Genomic DNA, 20,096 nt, shown 5'->3' with positions numbered 1-20,096 from the left:
GATGGTTGTATCCCAGTGTTATTTTAGCTTGAAAATGCAAATTCTATATATATATATGTATATATATATATATGTATGTGTGTATATATATGTATACAAAGTGTATCTGAAATAACGTACACTAATCATACAGTGCTATTCCTAATAAAAAACTGAGTCGAAAAGTTCTCTACCATTATGCAATTTTCGCAATAGTTAACAATATATTAATTACTAAAAATCGCTGAATATTGGTTTTCAATAATTTTTCACTCAAATCACTACTATCAACTTTACAGAAAAAAACTACAACAAACAAAAATCATTTATTTTCTTCTCATAAAACTCTAAGAATTTTTTTAGAATTTTTTATCAACTTTTTAATACTGCATTTTCTTATTTTTACCAACATGAGAAAATACGGTATTAAAAAATTCTGAAAAAATTCTGAAAAAATTCTCATAACTTTATGAGAAGAAAGTAAACAATTTTTATCTCTAGCAATTTTTCTATAAAGTTAATAGTATTTGAGTAAAAAATGATTGAAAACCAATATTCAGCGATTTTTTGTAATTAATATCTTGTTAACTATTGCGAAAATTGCAAAATGCTACAGGACTTTTTGATTCAGTTTTTTTATTAGAAATAGTACTGTATGATTAATGTACGTTATTTTAGATACACCCTGTATATATGTATATACACACACATACACACACATATCTCTATAATCCAATTATAAAATTTTAGATAGAGAACAATTTTTTCTCTTATCTTTTTAACTCGTAGTATTTTTCTTATGTACAATGTTATTTTTCACGTTTTTAATAAACGTGAAACATAATTCAAGAATATTAAATTACATATTAATTATTATTATAGTACTAAAGTATGTATATAATGTCCGTAATAATAATATATGATAATAATATGAATGGGATGATTGAAAGGACAATATGGTACAGAAACTACGGAAGCAATTTCAAAGTTGTTTGTTGTACCTTTTCAAAGGGATGCAGGAATATATATATATAAGCTGATTAAACGCTTAAGGCTAAATTGATTAAAGGCATAATTTTAATTTAAAAATCACACAAATGAATTTCTCACCTCGGAGAAAAACTGTCTGTCATTTTTTCATAAATTAACTTTTTTAATTCGACTACAATTTTCCTTAGTCGTGTCTCATTAGAAAAAAATTTCGATATTCTATTATTTTCAAATCAATACTTAAAAACAAAAAAATATTAATGAAAGCTTCATACAATTTTGTTATTTTGATAGAGTTTTGTGTGTGTATTTTTGTTTGTGTAGTTATATGTACACTACATAACTGATGCAGATATATACATATCTTATCGCATAAAATAATATATTCTAAAATCAGATAATAATTTTCATTGTTTGCATATAGACAAAGAGAGTCTGTAATTATTTGCAGACCTCTCTTCTGTGTATGTCTGAGAAAGCTTCAATGATGACATGAATAAAAGATATGAGAGGAGAAATTCGCGTAGAGTAGAAAGTTGCGCCAACGAAGACAAATTACGTTACGGAATTCTTCAGAGGAAAAATATAAATGATTATACGCAAAGGGTGAAGAAGAATGAAGCTGGAAATAGAGACGTTTGTAATGTACGGCGATTAATCTCTGTGTTTTTCAGATCGAAGACAGGTACCAGCTGTTGAAATATATTTACCTGTTGTTTATCAAATAATGTCGGTTTGCGTACATAAATCGAAGAAATATTACCGATGTAGTTACCTTTGTTTATTTAATCGCATAATTGGTAGCGAGACTATGTCAATGTCTGTTTAATATCCGAGTGTGATAACGTAATATCGATGTTGCAATACGATGTACTTCATTCCATGAAACAGGAATGCAGGCGCACGCCAAGGCGCACGCCGTTGTGCTTGGAGAAACCGGTTAGAACAAACAAGAAGCTCCTAAGTATACAGCCCTCATACTATATATTTCGAGCCACTGCGTATATCAGAAACTTGCAAACCGTGGATGCAGCAAAGAAACAATAAACTTTGTTAGTAAGTAGATATAAATGCGGAAGTGTGGTCCGTATGTTGACTTTTAAACGGAACTTGAGCATTGCTATTAAAATAAAACTTTTAATGAAATTGATCGTTTCGCGTTAAATAAGTTCGCACTGTCTCTATATATCTCTGTTAAAAAATAAACGTACACTAACTTGTAATATAACTAGTTTCGCCATGAGATCTGCGATCTCTATCCTGCGATCGACGTATGCGCGCTTTTTGCTTGATCTAGAGCCAAGGTAGAGACAGGATACGCCTCCGACAACCTATGATCCTTGACACCTGGAAACGAGCCAAGCGCAGGTCCTCCGAGGGCGTCGAACTTATGCCGCCGGCAGGCTTCCAAAATTATAGCTCGACTGCGTCAGCAACTACGATGTTTGTTTTCATCTCGATGTCGCCACGATCCATATATACTTTTCTACGTTCTTCGCGTCGTCCTATTTTTTTCAGTCTTGTCTGCTGTCTCGCAATGGCGAATAATTTCTCAGCAAATAATAAAACCATTCGATGGAACGACTCGATAGGAGATCTCTCAATGCACGTACCTCTCGCGCGCACGTATCAAAAGTCGATATTATTTTTACTAACTGACGAATATAACATCAGTTACTTTAATCTGCTCAAAGAAAACGGCGTCCCTCGGTTAGTTGCGGCGAAAAGGAAACGGTCGGAATGGTTTTCTAAAATCCGATTACTTCGGTCGACTTAAGCGGATTTTCGTGGAAACTACGTCACGTCCGCGTTTGAAATCCGTTGTGCTTATAAACAAAAAGATGATAGAATTCATCTTGCAACGTTTCTTTGTATCCAGCAATGGAATTTGTTCCCTTTCTCAAGTAAGGATGATTTTGTGTAGATGCAGAGCGGTCCTTTGATGCAGAAATGCTTTGTAAAACACAGGCGTTTTAATTTTTGCTTTGTTAATGGATGACATTGTCTTGTAGGATGCACACAAGTTGATAAATATACACGGAAAGAATGGTTTTTGCTGAAACAGATTTAGCAAGGTACGCCCCAGAAATAATTTTGCTGGATTATCAAAATAATTATATTATATAAGTCGTTCAAATTAATCGCTAAAATATATTATATAAACTTTTTGCAGCATTGCTCATCACGTTATTTAATTTCCTACGTAATTATTTTGATAATCCAACAAAATTATTTTCAGATCTGACCTAGCCTAAATTTTTGGAGACTTCAATAAAACCGTTCTTTTCATTTAAGTCTAATGATTTAATCTATGTTTATTTCATTCTACAAAAACATATTGTGTGAATTATTTCCGTAGATGTTTGTATTTTCAATAGAAAAGTCAGTCTTTATCTAAATTTCGTATTCCGCGGCTTCTAAATAAATTTCAATTATTTATGGAATAATCCGACGCTACACTTCTTTTTTTAGTCTAACTTATTAAATGAACAGAATCATTATCCATTATCTGTGATCTGTCTTTCATCTGTCTTTCATCAATCCTAATTTAGCTAAAATTTTCACCGCGAAATTTTCTTACATTGATATGGATATTTTTAAATAGATCTGATATCACAATGGCTTGTCAATATCTAATACAGATTCCATTCCAATTAATTTTAGGTTGAACTACTTGATGGCGGGATTGAGTCCCATGTGGTATCACGCCACGAACGTCGCCTTACACGCCGCTGCGTGCATCTTAGTCACCAGAGTGAGCCTCGTGGTAGCTGCACTTCGGCCGGGATTCGCAGCGCTCGCTGGGCTGCTATTCGCCGCACATCCTGTACACACGGAAGCGGTAAGTGACAAGTGTCGAGGTGTCCTAGGAAAAAATAAAACCATTTTGCCAAATATAAATCTTTTAAGCAAAATAGATTATTATCCACAAACGCTTTAGTCATTCGTTGTCCTGCAGGTTTGTTTACCGTTAGCTACTATTCAATAGCATATTCGCGAACATGTACTTATGCGTTGCGCGAGTCACAGTACAATGACAAATTTATCCTAAACCAAACAAAACAACAAGATTAGTAGAGTCCACTCGCCACGTAACCGCTCGAATCTGCGTGCGCGAATAGAGTCTGGCTGATCCGCTTTTCCTAAGTGCATAAACGTAATTAGCCTAATCTTATTATGGCTATGATCGTGACGGACAGAATTTGAAGTGTTCGTTCACGTCGCTGGAAAGAGAGGGAGAGAGGAGAGAGAGAGAGAGGCAGAGGCAAGAGGGAAGGAGAGTGAGAGAGATTGACTGTTGCTTCAAGATAGACTTGTTTTTGTTGTAATCAACGTTGATGCTTATCGACCATAAGAGGAATAATTAGTGCGCGCGTTACTTTAGATGAATCGTCAGTTTTCTTTTGAACTATATATAAATTGGAGGAATAGTATTAGAGTTCCATCAAGTATTTCTGTACGGCATCAGCGAAAATGATAAACTTCATCGTTAATAATATTACCCTGCTTAACCCGCTTTACTTAAGCATATAACTATAAAGCTTTGTCCGCCGTTATTGCACAAATTATGTTATTATGTGTGGAAATGGAAGTTTATAGAGCGTTAGATTAGGAAGTTGAGAAACGGCATGGAACAATACGTCGGTGATTATAATGCGTTCGTTGAACGTCGAAGTTTACATAAATGGAGAGGAACTCTCTCTCTCTCTCTCTCTCTCTCTCTCTCTCTCTCTCTCTCTCTCTATGTATTATTGTATTGTATTATTTTTGGAAAAGCTGAGAAAGTTAATAAAGAATCAATCTCAATATCTCTCTCTCTCTCTCTATATATATATATATATATATATATTCTGGAAATATTCACTGAAAAATCATGTAGCTGTCGATACACTTATATATTGATAATTTTATATTAAGTTCTTCATTCCTGCACTAAACTGCACTAGTCTTCTTTCTTGTTTTCGTCAAATATCAAACATATATCTTTTATATTTCACTTTATATTTTACTTTAAGTTCCAAAAAAAAAAGTTATATTTAGTTATAGAAAATAGATCTTTTTTTCAATATAATTTTATCATTTGGTTTAAATGATTATTGATACAAAATAATCGTTTGGTTTCGAATTCTAGTTTTGAATAATAAACATGTTTACCAAGTTATCGTGTTTAAATAATAAGAATACAATTTTTGTTGCTTAATTCATGGAATATATTGATATTTAACAATTTTTTATTTTATTGTCTTTGATAACGATTTCTGTCACAGTTCCGATGTTTTCCCAAGATAAGTGATATCCACTCAACTCTGTTAAGTAGCTTAATATGACATACAAATTGTACATCTCGGAACTTTTTCATTTTGATCGAGAAACAGCCCTAACTTAACGGCCTCCTTTTTGAGAATGAAATTTCACTCCAAGAAAAGTGATAGTTGCACCAATTCAGCAAGAGTGAATTTCACTTCACTCCTTCAAGGAGTGAATTTCCTAAAAGGTCATTTCCTAAAAACTTATTGATTAATATCTCGCTTCACGAGACAGAGCGACACTTTTTATGCCAGATTCGTTCTTTTTGTAAAAACGTTGAATGAGCCTAATTTCGTCAAGATTGGATGTAGGGAGGTTAAATTTAATTTACCTTTAGTCTCTTCTTTTGAAGAGTGAAATTATTCACTTTTCGTAAAAATTGAAAATTGACTTTTTTTGGAGTGATTCTTCACTCCCTAAGAGTGAAAATTTCACTCCTGTCGGACTGGTGCAACTATCACTCTTCGAGAGTGAAATTTCACTTCCCAAAATTTAGAGTGTAGTGTATACAGCTTTTATTTTTTGAAATTGATATTACTATACAGAATTCATATTTATTCGCGACTCAACGAATCATGAAGCGATACATTATGATCAATGCGTCGTAATTTTTTGTAATTATGAATAAGCAATCACAAGAAGAATGTATAGGAAATAGATTGTATAGATACCCAGATAAAGGCGAATTCCGCATCATTAGCATGGGATCGTGCCTTTTGAGCGGAATTACTGGCGGCACACGACACTGGTTTGCAAGTCCCGGTCTGCCCATTACAAGCTCGACCTGCTTGCCGGTCACGCACTGCATCCTGTTACATCACGTGCGTGCGGTATTGCATGTATTACTCGTTGCGTGCGCTGCCAACCCTCGTTGCCAGTGTCACTATTGTGATATCATGTTCATGTCGTACGCGGACGACCAAGTCAGATAATAATGTGTACTCAGATCAAATACTCTACCATCCGTGATTATTTTTGCACGGAGCTGTAAAATATACCGCAATCACATCTCGCATGCAGCGGCATTTTTTTCTACATTACTACCACATGTAACATTTTTATTGTTTTTAATTGCTGCACCAGATAAAATCTAACTGTAGAATCAGATTTCATAAACATCTCTTGACCGAGAATAATCAGTGTCATTTCCAGATTTGGAAACAGTAGGAAGAGCATCATATGCGATGCGGTATATATACGTATTATGTATTTCAACAGATTTTGAGATGTTAACGATGCATTGGTGCAAACTATTTTTATTCACATTAAATGTTAAAATATTTTCACATCGGTTAGTCATCGTTTTGCCTCTTTCGTTATACAGAATTGGCACAAAACTTCTTACACGATATCATTAAAAATTCCCATGCTTTTTGGCTTTATACTCTTCTGTCACGAAACGTTCATTAGCTCGACATTAATTTTAAAAAATTATATCATGTCGTGTGTAGTATCAAATTTATACGAGGATCGGAAATCTTTCACCTCATTCGGAAAACATAATACTAAATAATTCGCTGCAGTTTTAACCTCTGGTTTATTGGCTCTTGTTTTTAATAGCTAATATAGTTTGATTCTATTTATTGAAATGATCAGTCGATGAAAGCGCACTGTTAGTTCCTGAATTAAGTCTTTCATTGAGCCGTTGAAAGGAATTTCTCACTAATTAAGTACAACGCTATTGAAGCTTTGGCTTTTGGTTCGATGTAAACTGGCCCGAACAAAGGACGCGTTTGCGAGGATGGAAGAAGAAGGGTTATATCGGGTGAAGAGAGATCGCCAACCGTCATTCTGGACTTCGTCGTTTGGTCACCAAACGCGGAAATCTCTGTGATCGATCAATTACCATGCTCGTGTTGCCGTTCATTACATAGGCTGCATTCTACTTGTGCTTGTACGACTAATTAAGGTAAATGTCCCAATGTCCGGACATGTACCTATGTCCGGACATTTACACAAAATTTATTATTATTAATCTCAAATGCTTTTTTTATTACAGTATTATAATTTAATTGCATTTAAAGATTACAATTAAATTATAATATTACGTTTTAAAAAGCGTATTTGAGACTAATATTAACTTAAATAAATAAAGTGTTATGTAAATTGACATAGGTACATGTCCAGTCACTGGGATCGGACAGTACCTATGTCCAGACAGTTACACAAAACTTTATTTATTTATATTAATATTAATCTCAAATGCTTTTTTTACCTTAAAGATCAGTTTGAATTAGTTGTCTTTTGTCATTAAACATCTATTTATATTATTATTTTCCGTCAGCATATTAATTTTCCAATTGTGATCGGACACTGGGACAATTATGTCTCAGTGTCCGACCGGCTTGTCCGGCCACTGGTACATTGACGCATTCTATTATTTATTTAAATATTTTAATTAATAATTGAGTGGGTTCAAATAATTTTTCCTTGCTTAAGGGAGTCTTGAGTTTTCAAATGTTTATATTAAAAATCTTTTTGATATGATAAATTGTATTATTTATGAGAACTTAACGCTTAAACGTCCGGCTACTGGGACATTTACTTTAATTGGCAGAGCATCGAGTATTTGCATCGGTCGTTTGATGAGTTGTTTTTTTTACATATTATACATAAGCTTGTTTTTATTATAATAGCGAGTGATTCTTTAGGAAGCTAATCATTCGTTTCATGTAAGTACATTCAAAAAAGAAGTGTTTAATTTTAAGATATTAAAATATTTTATTCTTGTCCATTTTTTAAACACTTAAAGAGTTGTTTTAAACTTTTTCAATAAACAAAATACTAAGTGCTGGGATTGAAAATAATGTGTTTTAAATCTAAACACATATCATTCTAAATTTCTTGCAGTGTGAAATCTCACTCCAAGAAAATAAAAATATAACCACTCTTGAAAAAAAGTGAAATATTTTCATTTTTTTCAAGAGTGATTATATTTTCATTTTCTTGGAGTGAGATTTCACTGTAAGAAATTTAGAGTGTAGTATTTTGTTTGTTAAAAAAGTTTAAAATTGAAACATCTTTAAGTGTAAAATAACAATTTTACACACAATATGCACATTATGTTAAATTAACACGCGGATGTGATAAAAATTTAACACAAATATATAAAATGTTTTCTACTGTATAGAAAACTTAGCCACTTGAAGTTGTTTAAAAGTATTCTCCGCGATATGTCCAAGTTTCTGCATGTTGGATTTACTGAAGATAATATGTTGTTGATGGATACTCGCGATGTGTAACAAGATCGTGTGTCAGATATTGATTGGATTGGCTTTCAACAAACTAAAGAACGTTTACATGCGGCCATTGCAATAACACATCAAAGATAATCATGATTTTGCTCGAATTGCATCCATTGCACGTCTGACTCAAAGACTGCTTGTTACAATCTCCTATTTTGTTCAAATCCGTACAAAATATTCAATTCCCGTTTACCTTTGATTGGGTGAATATGCGATTGTCAGAAAGGATGATGGTACGTGAATTGAATAGGATTTTTTAAAAGGGTTTGAAGTGTAAAAATCTCGTTTTACTTTCATATAAACTTGAAGCGATGAAAAACGCTGTTAAAAATTTTATTTCGATAAAATTTTTATTCTATGAATTAAATAATGAACTCTACATAGCGTTATGTTCCTACAAAATACTAATAGGATAAAATCGAGATAAAAATCATCTTTTCTTCAGGAGCTTATGAATATTTTAAGACTCCTCTTATCTTTATTCATTCGTTTCAATATTGCATAGAAAACATTTAAGTTTTATTCGATAAGATCTTACAATTCGCATATCATGCGATCTCTTCATGCTCACGATCGTCTCATATCGCTTCTGGCTATAAGTCGTTCGATATTCTGATTTGCACATGAAATTGGATGCATCGATTTTTAGCGATACATTTATCGATGGTACTCGCGTTATCCGATAAGACAAATGCCGTAGGCGAACGACAAAAGTAATCTAGATTAGAATTGGAACACTTAGATCGCGCGATATCGTTCAGAAGTGCCTCGCGAAGATACACCGGCCATTTTATAAAATCACCGTCCATCTATTCGGATCGGAAAATGTATTCAGTCCACTAAGTGATTCTGTTGAATATTACTTTATCATCTTACTCACACACCTTTTGTTCTTCGCGTACGTATAAAGCTTGCGAAGAAGAAGAACAATTCTTCGAAATTACAGCTATTTTATCAGATTAAAGCGCGCTCGCTTTCTTACAATGGAACATGAAAGTCGCTCAATTTCACCTCGCCATTAAGTGAGCGTAACAAAACGATTTTCATAAGGGAAAGTGTACATTAAGAAAACGACGTTTGAAAGAACCTACTAAGGCTAACAAGCTTCGCTATTATAAATAATCGCCTTATATACCGTTGTTTGTAGTATAATAATTTCTTCATTTATCGCATTTTCTCTTTTTTTTTCTTTTTATCTATCTTCGCGAATTTATTATACCGCGTATAATATTAAAATTTACAAACAAAATACAGTAATCGTAATAGCATATAGCTTTCCACATTATCGCTTAATTTAATTTCATCATCTAGCTTGAATCATATACGAAAACTAAAAAAGGAACGTTAATTCGCTAACTCTTTGCGTCCCATGATAATAAGATTAATTAGTTAGTGTGAATGTTATGTTCTCCAACATTTATTTTATTTATCTCATACATGGAGGAATATGGCTAGAGGCGATTTACAGCGATTAGAACTCAACCATTTACAGTGCAATTTTCTCGTTTTCCGAAGGATGCTTGAAATGGAGTTTTGTAGACGGAATATGAATTATATACATATTATATTTCGTACATGTTTTATAGATAAATAATGTAAAATATATGTGAAAATCTCATCGTGAGACAGATAAATGGCTAATACTCTTGCAGAAAAGCGTACGTTTGTAAACAGCTTGTTTTAGATCTGAGTTTTCGCTTGGCATGGGAACCTTTGAAAACTGTTTAGTAGTATTGTCTTTACTCAAAGCGTCTCTCGAATTGAAAAAGACGAATGTGGTTCTTCCGCTGTGCGCATGTATTGTCGAAAGCAAACGAGTGGGCTAAAACAAAATACGTGTTCCGTTTCACGATGCACGGAAGAGAAGCCGCTATCTCGAAACATTCGCGGAATAGAGGAAAGAAGGCGGGAATAAAGAGGAAAGACAGATCGAGCGAGATGCGTTTCAAATGCCTTCTCTTTTCATCCAAAGAAACTAAAGAGCATCAACGTGCATACCGGAATGTTTTCTAGATATTGTTGGAAAGCATAGAAGGAGGGGAGAGAAGCATAGGAAGCGATACATTCCCGTTAAATCATTCGTAAAATCATAGGGTACTTCCACAGCACGGGGTGCAATTTTCCCGATGCGAAAGCGGAAGCATTTCTCCGCGCGCAACAGTCCTTGTATTCCGAAAATTCAACAAGATTGTCCAAAGACACTACTTGCCTGCGAAAAAATAAAAATAAATTTGACAAGATGCGCATGAGACCTCATGATATATTGCAGTCTTATTTTTTTTTTGTTTTTTCTTTACGTGCATAGCAGCGAAGTTTGTACACCTGAGTATTGCGGTTAAATCATTTGTAAAATCGTAGACGTTACGATGTTAGCACCTTATTTTTAGAATTTCCATTACTTCCAAGAAATCAATACTGAGCAGAGATATCTTTTAAATTCCTTCCTTCTATGCATATAGAGGAAATGATATAATTTTCAATAAAATTTTCTCGCGTTGAGAATATATTGTTGAAAATTTTATAATTTTAAAATTGAAAATTTATCATGAAGCTAAAAACGGGTAATTTCCTATAATTACGAAAATTTGTACATTTTACTCCTGGTCTTCCTGATGAATCACTTAGTGTAATCACTGAAAATTATTCAAATCCCGGAAATTGTGCCAGTCATTCACTACACTATGGATAGATATTATGCGGTATGGCAAATTCATACTAGTGTATATTCTGGGATAATTGTACTTAATACATATAATAGCCTGGTTACTAAATTAAGGGAAGCTCAACCGGTTGGTCTAGATTAACAAAGTAATTCACGAGTCCCTATGGATTACCAATGACCAGTACTTCGGAATTAGCAAAGCTTCTATATAGATTGTACATCCTCTCGACAATCGACCGTTGGAAATTGATTGATATATGTATGATATAATACATATATCTATCAATCTATTTGTATATGTATAAAATTTGATATCATTATTGATATCGTAGATATCAGAATTTAATTAGGTATTATTATCTATCATGTTAATTCCATTTTCGTTTATTATTGTGATATGTACTTATTTGTATGTATTATATATTTGCTGATACGACGCACTGTAAAAATACAGTGTTTAAAATGTTTGCATTTGAAACATCTTTGCAAAACAAACATTTAATAAAAGATACTTCAATTTTAAACGGTTTAGGGCCGGTTGTTCCATCTTCAGATAAACTATGTGGTTTACCTATTGGATAAACGAAAGAGTAAGAGAGTAAGACAACGAGCTGAAGTTTACCAAAAGGTGAAACAACCCAGCCTTATAGTGTTTTAAATCCAAACACATAGTGTTTTGTTTATTAAAAAGGTTTAAAATTGAAACATCTTTAAATGTTTGAAAAATGAAGACAAGAATAAAACATTTTAATATCTTAAAATTAAATACTTCTTTTTTAATATGAATATATTCAAAGTAAATTCAAAGAAATAGTAAAGAGAATAATGACAATGTTATATCCGGAATATGTCGGAGCAATGCGGAAGGAAACCGGAAACTAAAGTAAGAGAATGTTTTCGTGAACGTACAGTTTTATTTCTCCGTGGCTTAAAGCAAAGTCAGTCGTTGTATTGAAAGGAATTGCAATTTATCGGAAGTATAACCATCACTTGCCACCAGCAGCGTTGCGTGATGGTCGACAATATCAAGACCGACCATAAAAATTACATTCAGTCATCGAACAGACTTCAAGTTCTTGTTGTTGAGGTTTGTTGATAGATTTTTGTTAGATAGACTATTGTTTTAGTATAAAGATCTTTTCGTATAAATATTATATTACCGACAATGATTTTCTAAATATATATTTAAAAATTTATCGACTTATTCTCTATAAAAGAATTGAAATTTATCTTATTTAATTGTAATTTAATTATAAAATTGGGTTATTCATTTTATTGAATAAATCACGTATTGAATAAATGCGGTGAGATGTTTAAATAATTAACTCTAACTAATCGGTATTTATCTCGAAATTTCCTTGACTAATATTTGGGGATCTAATGTATTGTACTTTAAATTAATGTATCTTTGTTTAAAGTTAAGATAATTGAATGATTTTTTTTTATTTTGAAGATCAAAATCTGAAGAATAAGATTACGTAACTTAAAATTATATAAGATTATAAGAAACATTTATTATAAATAATTTTTCATAACGTAGTTGAAGATGTTGGGATCCATTAGATTTGCGAATACTGAGGATTAATAAAAAATTAAATATGCAATAAACAATATAATGAAAAAATCGATAGAAGTTGTTGTGATAAACAATTAAACAAGTTTTTATCTTATAAAAGGAAACATATTATTGCCTATAGTACATATACTATTATTCATATCCGATAAAAGTTCTAACAAGATTAATGATGAAAGAGAGTACTGTAATATTAAAATTTCAAGAATAGAATAATTGTCCCGCTTCACGTTCAAGTCTGTTAATTAAGTATGCTTCATCCTTTCGCGGAAATCAAAAAGGTTCCGGGAGACATATTCATTATCTCATGGACCATCGATTTCGACGTTCTCACCCGAGGGAATCCGCGGGCGTCGGTCGGCCAAGTCGGCGACGACCTGGAGTTAACAGCGCGAGTTTAAAAGTGATTTATCTCTGATTTATGGAGGAAAGAGCACGGTACGGAAGCCGAAAGTTTCTCGGCTTCTCGGCGACGAGGCGGAAAGAATTATCGGCCGGGCACAATGGACAGGCGGTGATATCGTTTACACGTCGAATCCCACGGCTGTCCGTTCTGCACGAAGACAAAAAGAAAGTCGGCCGCCTTCTTCGCCTTTGGACATGGAAAAAATATCGTGGCTCCTGTGAGCTTGGTGGATTTTCCGAGCGGAGCCCAGCGTAGCCGTTAGGAACGGAAGCGCTGCTGCGCCGAGACGATGCAGTTGAATTTTCACAGCGGTAGAAGTTTGTAATGAAAAATTTAATTCGCCGAGGAAACGGGAGTTATTCTCAACAGAATATTTTCGCTACGGCAAACGCCGTTTTACTACTGTCTGCAATGTCGCTGTTCGTTCTCCGTCAAGCCTTTGATATTTTTCGCTTCAAGACGTTCTTCTCGTACGCCCCAGTACTAGTCCGTTTGCAAATATACTTCGTATGTACTTTTATTCCGAAGCTTAATGAAGGAACTTGATGTAAATGTACTGACGTCAATGTAAGTCCTACATTCTTGTTGCTTTAACGTGCGGTATAAACGCAATTTATCTAAAAGCACTTACACATTATTGGCAAGATTCTGCCTCACTAGTTTCCTCTTGGCCGCGCGTGCGTTTGCGAAATCCCGCAGTGAAATATTCATGGCGATGGTATTCGCGACTACCAGCAGCGTAATTCCGCGCACGATTCGTGGGACGTCGATTCAAAGTAGAAGAGGTAACCTCGTTTCACGCGGACGAAACTTTTCTCTCCCCGTTTCCAGCGGTGTTCCTCCCTCTTTGAGCTGACGTCGAAACGTTACAGAAAACGTGTCGCTCTGTTCCCAAAGGAGTTTCGTCGAGTAGTCGATGCTCAGAAAATATCCGTAAGTTGGTGACGCGAGCAGAAACATTTGTCTACGATCGTAGTTCGAAAACCGCATGCAAAAGTGCACAGTTCCATACAACATTCATTCGGAACGTGAAATAATAAAATGAGACAGAATAATTTATCAAGCGAAAAGATTCACGCTTTGTTGTCTGCGCTCGTGATGCGAACAATTAAGTTCAAAACGGTTTCATTACGTATAAGGTACGCACTTGTGTGTCTTTCCGTTCTTCTCGTTTTCTCAGTTCCATGCTACATACAAGTGGATATCACTGGCGCACTGGTGTCTCACATTACGCCGTCCTTTTCGGAAACAGCCGGAAGTAGAAAGGTATCAGCTGGTTGAAGTCTGAAGCCGAGAGTTCCAAGTTCCTTGATTGCACGATTCATAACGCTCAGAATTCGAGCGTATTCGCCCTATCCCCTCTCTTCTCCCCATCCTTTAATTCTCTCCACGCCGGTCTTGTTCTCAGCTGCTGCGTGATACGACGACGGATCCCTACTTCTAGACGAGATAGATCGTCCATTACGGTCGAAACTCGAATTTGCGCCGCTATGGAAGACGATCACGAGCGAGGAATATGTCGGATCAAACGGGCGTGCGGAGAAACGAATGTTTCTCGACGTGCGAACAGCGAGCACTGGAGTCTCAACATAGTAATTTATCATTTTCAATGTGGAATCATTTATTCCGCAGTACGAGAAATATTTTAGAACATCCGGGACGCAGTTCCAGCATTTCTGTATTAGCGAGGTACTATTCGCCGGTTTCCTTCGTTCGCAATCTCGGGTACATATCCCTTTTTAAAGAGTTGCAAGCTAGTTGAATGAGAAGTCGCAAAAGCAACGATTTAAAAAATTCCGCGCAAGCTGACGCGAAAGCGGGCGACCATGTAAGAAGCACGTCTTCAAGCTCACTCGGATGTAACGGGTTAAATTGAGGGAAAAATTGAATCAGTCCTTATTTCTGTGTGCAATGTTTCGTAATCTGTTAAAATAGGTATATTAAAATGGGGTAATGTACTGCAGCTTAATTTTCTTCCTTCATTTTTGCGTTACGCGTTTACCATTTTCATGTCTTTGCTCTGCGCTGTCAGTCTTTCCATGACACGCAGGAAACTCTCCGTTGAACGTATACCCGATATACATGCTATCTACATATGCATCTCTATAGATATATATCCTTTGAGAGCGAAGCTGAACTTTCACAGTGTTCTGCAAACAGGATCATAGGACTCTACACACTGCACGAGCGTTTTCTGGAGTGCCTTCTAAGCAATTTTTTTTTTAATGTTTTAATTTGTCACGATACATATTTCATGTCTGCCTTACTACATATTGAGAATTGATTAAAATTTATTTCTGAAGGAATAATAAAAAACATATTGATTAAGGTGGTTCTTTAATAAATCGAGTTATCATAGAATGTCTAATTTTTTTTATATAATGAAATTGAAGTACCGAAATGGACGTGTGCAAAATTCTGTAGGTTAACAATGAAATAAGAGAGAAAAGAATGTTGAAAATGTATTTTCACCTTTCACATATAACTTAGTGACGGATAAGATTCGCAGACGCTTTTTTCACTAACTGCACACAAATCTTACCATAGACTTTTCTTAAAAACGAAATTATAATAGTTTAAAAAATTACGATTTTAATTGTCACAAAAAAATAATAGGTCAACGGCCATTCTGGAAAGATATTTACATGTATAAACTTGCATATAAATTTAACCTCGAAAAGTAAACATAATTTCATCTTGTTTTTATTCAATGAAGAGATACAGCTCTTGATTTACTATGTTCCATACTATTTCATTAAGATATACACGTGGTTTTAATATTTTATTCAAATTATGCAGATATTTGTAATTTTGAGTGGGTCCTGGTGAAGCACCTCAAATTTTGGCAAATGATGGCATTTTACTAAAATACCACCTTAATCGCAGCGATATATTTGTGATGTACATACATACGTTACGAATACGTCATAGATGTAATGTAGATACGCAAACTGTCATTTTCCCTGAATAGAACTATAAAACAAGGCGAATGTGTTCCTTATTTGGCTTTAGAGCGTGGATGGAAACACGTGCGGCCAATTGAAGTTCCATTCCACAAAAGTTGCTCTGGTAACTTCCTAGCGACCTCCGCTCCCGGACTCAACTCAAGAACCACAGGCTGACGGTAATTGAGGACAAATAGAGAAAATACTTTTGATAGTGGCCGCAACGACGATCATCCCAGTGTTCCGTACGAGCGGTTAGACGTTTCATTAAAGGATATTGCCGTTGCTCAGAAGGAAAGGGGGGGGGAGAACTTCTTAAGGGTGAACCGGTTGCGGCTTGCTGTTTGACGACGGTGGGTTAGTGAACGAGCGAGAAAATAACCCTCCGCCGACAGTCGTTGCTCGAGAAATCTTCAGCACGACATCAACGATTATTAGATCCTCGATGCGAAAGAATAGAACTCCGGAAATGTCAAATCAGGTCAAAGATTAATTGAATCGACAATTTCGTAAGACGATTGCATCAAGCATAGATATCAATCTTGACATAAAATATGTATTTCATTTTCTTTTTTATGATAGTATAAACATTTAGACTATTATTTGACATTGCAAAATCATTATACAATCATTCACGTTCATGATAAAAATCAATGATAAAAATTCGTGAACCGTATATATTTATATACTTGTTTTTTAAATTTCGGCTGAAAAGATTGTAATTATATCACTGCTTCAAAAAGAATATTCACTGACAAATAAAAAAGAGAAGGAGGTCGAATACTTGCCTCTTTTCTTTCGTCAGTTCCACTCCGTTCGTGCTGCCAACAGCTGACATGGAATACAGGTGAAGTTAACAAGGTTGTCAGAATAACGTTCGGAGCGTTCCTGAAAGTAAAAATGGAAGTAAAAATGCGGAACATCGCCATGTTTCGAATCGCAATGTAATAAACGAATTGATACGTTAACATTATAAATCATTTATAATATTATGAATTATTGGAGCGATATTACTCGGGTCTCTCATTACTATTTCGGCATTCGCCCACTTCGTTAGTCTTTTGTAGGGCAAGTTCAGAGGGGTTTTAACGATGTCGTCGTGACAGAGGAGAGAATGGGGCTAGGAGTCTGTAAGAAGCTGAAGCTTTATTAAAGCCTCCTATAATATTAAAGAGGCCAAGAGACTGTCGGTGTCTCGTACGTGCTTATACTGCACGAATATAATCGCGGTCTCTAGAACGCATCTGGAATATACCGAAACTGTACTTTCTTGTTACATTATGAGATTATATAAAAATATGACGACATTATAATACAGGCGTATATATTACTGTTACACAGACATATAAATTCACAAAAAAAAACTATTCTCTCTTAGAATACAAAAAAATGTATTCATTATAAGCACAACGTGGATAAAATATCAAAGTGTAACATGATGTATGTCATATCTTGATTATACCTGTATTCCGCTAGAAATAATAATTCAATGTGAAACCCGACGATTCAATTTTTTCTCTCTACGTGTAATATCTCGCGGTTTCTTGTATTTCAGTTTCAGGGTTATCAACGACGGTCTGTCCGCAGACGATTGACTGTAAATGAAAGTATTTTTATTCAGTCTCGCTGTTATCTACGCAATATATTTTGCAAGGATGTTTACTGCAGTTGACTCGTTGTTATGGCGTAAGGTAATCACGCTGCCGTATACGTTTTAAACAGGATGTTCTCTCTTGGACGTCGTTATACTTCACGGCAATGTTTCCCTGCGCGAGAAGCGCTTCAGTTACAGCAGGAGAGCCGAGTGACCGAGCTGTCGTTTCGTGGTTACGACGTCGTTGCCGTATCGGCGTATATTGCCAGCGAAAGAGACCTGACCCCCCGGTTTGCGTCAGTTCCGCAGAAGGGATGAATTTTGCGAGCGCGGAAAGGGGTGGCGGTGTATGGGTAGATGAGGACATTCGGTAGGATGGGTTTACCCGCAGAGCTCGGTTTTAGGTCAAATTAAACATGAAGTTGCGCGATCGTTCCGGCTTGCGTGGAACGTTTCCTTCACAAGAGATTCACAACGAATCATGGATTGAACCGCGCATGCGTTTTACTTTGTGGTGCTGTACGGTATCTGAACGTTTAATTTTATATCACTATCAGAATGAATATATACTGCAAGGTCAGAAATATTAATAGAAAGGAGACAGCTGCATCTTCATCTCCGCGTTCACCAAATGCAGATGTGAACAATTTAACGAGTGTTATGTAGCATTATACGGACACCAGTTAATTGAATCGTATGGAACAATGGGACATGATATTAAAATAATGGTTTGATTTGCTCGCTTGTTTCACTAGTTCGCGGTACATTCACGAATTCAGCTAATTAAAACAGTCATACTCATTACATGCTCTATCACAGAATAATCTTTCGTTAATGTACAATTGATTGTGACGTTAACCCACATGGGGAATTCGTGCATTGCTGGAAATTTAATGCGTGTTGCATGGCGTTATGCGTCATCGTTGATACACATCACTACTTTTCTCTCCCCTTGCTACGTTGCCTGCGGTTTACCGCATTGAATGATGATATTAATTAATTGTGGGAATATTAGTATTACCCAAACGTAGACGTGCTCAATTTGTTAAACAAAAGTGGAATCGAGTGCAATAATACTTGTCAGAATATTGTATTACTCGTACAAAACACTCGTATTAAGCTACACATGAATATGAAATTTAATAACTTAATAACAGATTTTACGTTTTGTACATCTTTGGGAAACAACATTGAAATAAGTTAAGAATTAAGTAACAAGTCAAATTCAATAATATTATATAAAAGTTTTATAACTTTTTGTGTAAACAATAAGTTAATCTAAACAGATATGTGAATACATCAAATAAGTAAGGAAAAGGTCAAGACATTCGGTCTCGATCTAGAGATTTAAAGACTTGATGTTTAATAATATTTTTTAGTGTGTCCGATGAATACAAAAATTTGTAATTGAGCTCCAAATTGTATTTATTCAAAATTTTCACATTAAAAAAAATGTAATCATATATTCATTCAAAATTTTGGGTTTTCAAAAAATGTTTATTCATATATAAAAAAACTACGAATATTTAACGAGTATTATAAAATATTCATATTCATTCAAACAAAATATAAACTGATAAAGAAAGCTCCAATAAGCAGTAGTTACCCTTTAACCGTTTGATAACTTTAAGTAAAAAAATGAATTTTATTTATTTTTGTCATTGTAATATTCAGATTTTATGAAGGAAATTTAGAAATTTTGAAAAATATTTTAGAAAACAATACGTTTTTTATTTATAAATATTTATTTGATAGAGCGTCATACATATTCCGATAGAATTCCGGTTACATTATAGTAATGTTATAAACATTTTATAAAATATCTTATATAAGATATCTCGTTCATTATGGTCTGTAAACATTAAATTCCGAGATATATTATTTATTCCCAATAAAAATGTCTTTGCTTAATCTATAGGTTTTTAGGAATCAATTTGTGAGATTCGCCGAAATGAAAGAATTACGATGTTCGATGATCCTGTCGACTCGAACTATGGTTGACCGCGGTGTTTCGTCCCGGTCCCCACTGAACTTATCAGTAAGGCGATGCAATGGGACCTGCCTTAGACGCTCGAAAATTTTAGATTGAGATCCTGTTTAAAAGGAATTCGTGTGGCTGTGGTACTCACAAGAATCCGCGCGAGTCTTCGCTAGACCTCTGGTAACGAGTCGCCACAGGTTAAACAAGGATGTCCATCGTATAGGTCGCGGTCTAAGCGCATGGTGTATTCATAGTCATTGTTTTTATAGATTTCTGTTTTCACTTGCAGGCTTCGCAAGCTACGTGCAGATAATACAGAGTAAAAGTGAATACGAAACAAAAATATTCGTAATCATTAAAAAAATATTCATTCAAATGGAATGAAAAAGTACACTGAAAAAAAAGATTGGCTG

At 34.7% G+C, this 20,096-nt stretch overlaps 1 protein-coding gene across 1 annotated transcript in view; it reads left to right on the top strand.

The window, feature by feature from the left end:
* Window positions 1-20,096, top strand: part of LOC108727748 (transmembrane and TPR repeat-containing protein 1) — a 141,542-nt gene that overhangs the window by 54,581 nt on the left and 66,865 nt on the right. Inside the window, exon 2 of the mRNA XM_018455977.1 lies at window positions 3,634-3,811. Within this exon, the coding sequence (XP_018311479.1) occupies window positions 3,634-3,811 (178 nt within the window). The remainder of the gene's footprint in view (window positions 1-3,633; window positions 3,812-20,096) is intronic.

Source organism: Mycetomoellerius zeteki, unplaced genomic scaffold (assembly GCF_001594055.1).
Source record: "Mycetomoellerius zeteki isolate Tzet28-1 unplaced genomic scaffold, Tzet1.0 scaffold52, whole genome shotgun sequence".
NCBI classification, from domain to species: Eukaryota; Metazoa; Arthropoda; class Insecta; order Hymenoptera; family Formicidae; genus Mycetomoellerius; species Mycetomoellerius zeteki.
Note: the sequence above shows the minus strand (reverse complement) of the source record. Positions and strands in the feature narration are given on the sequence as shown.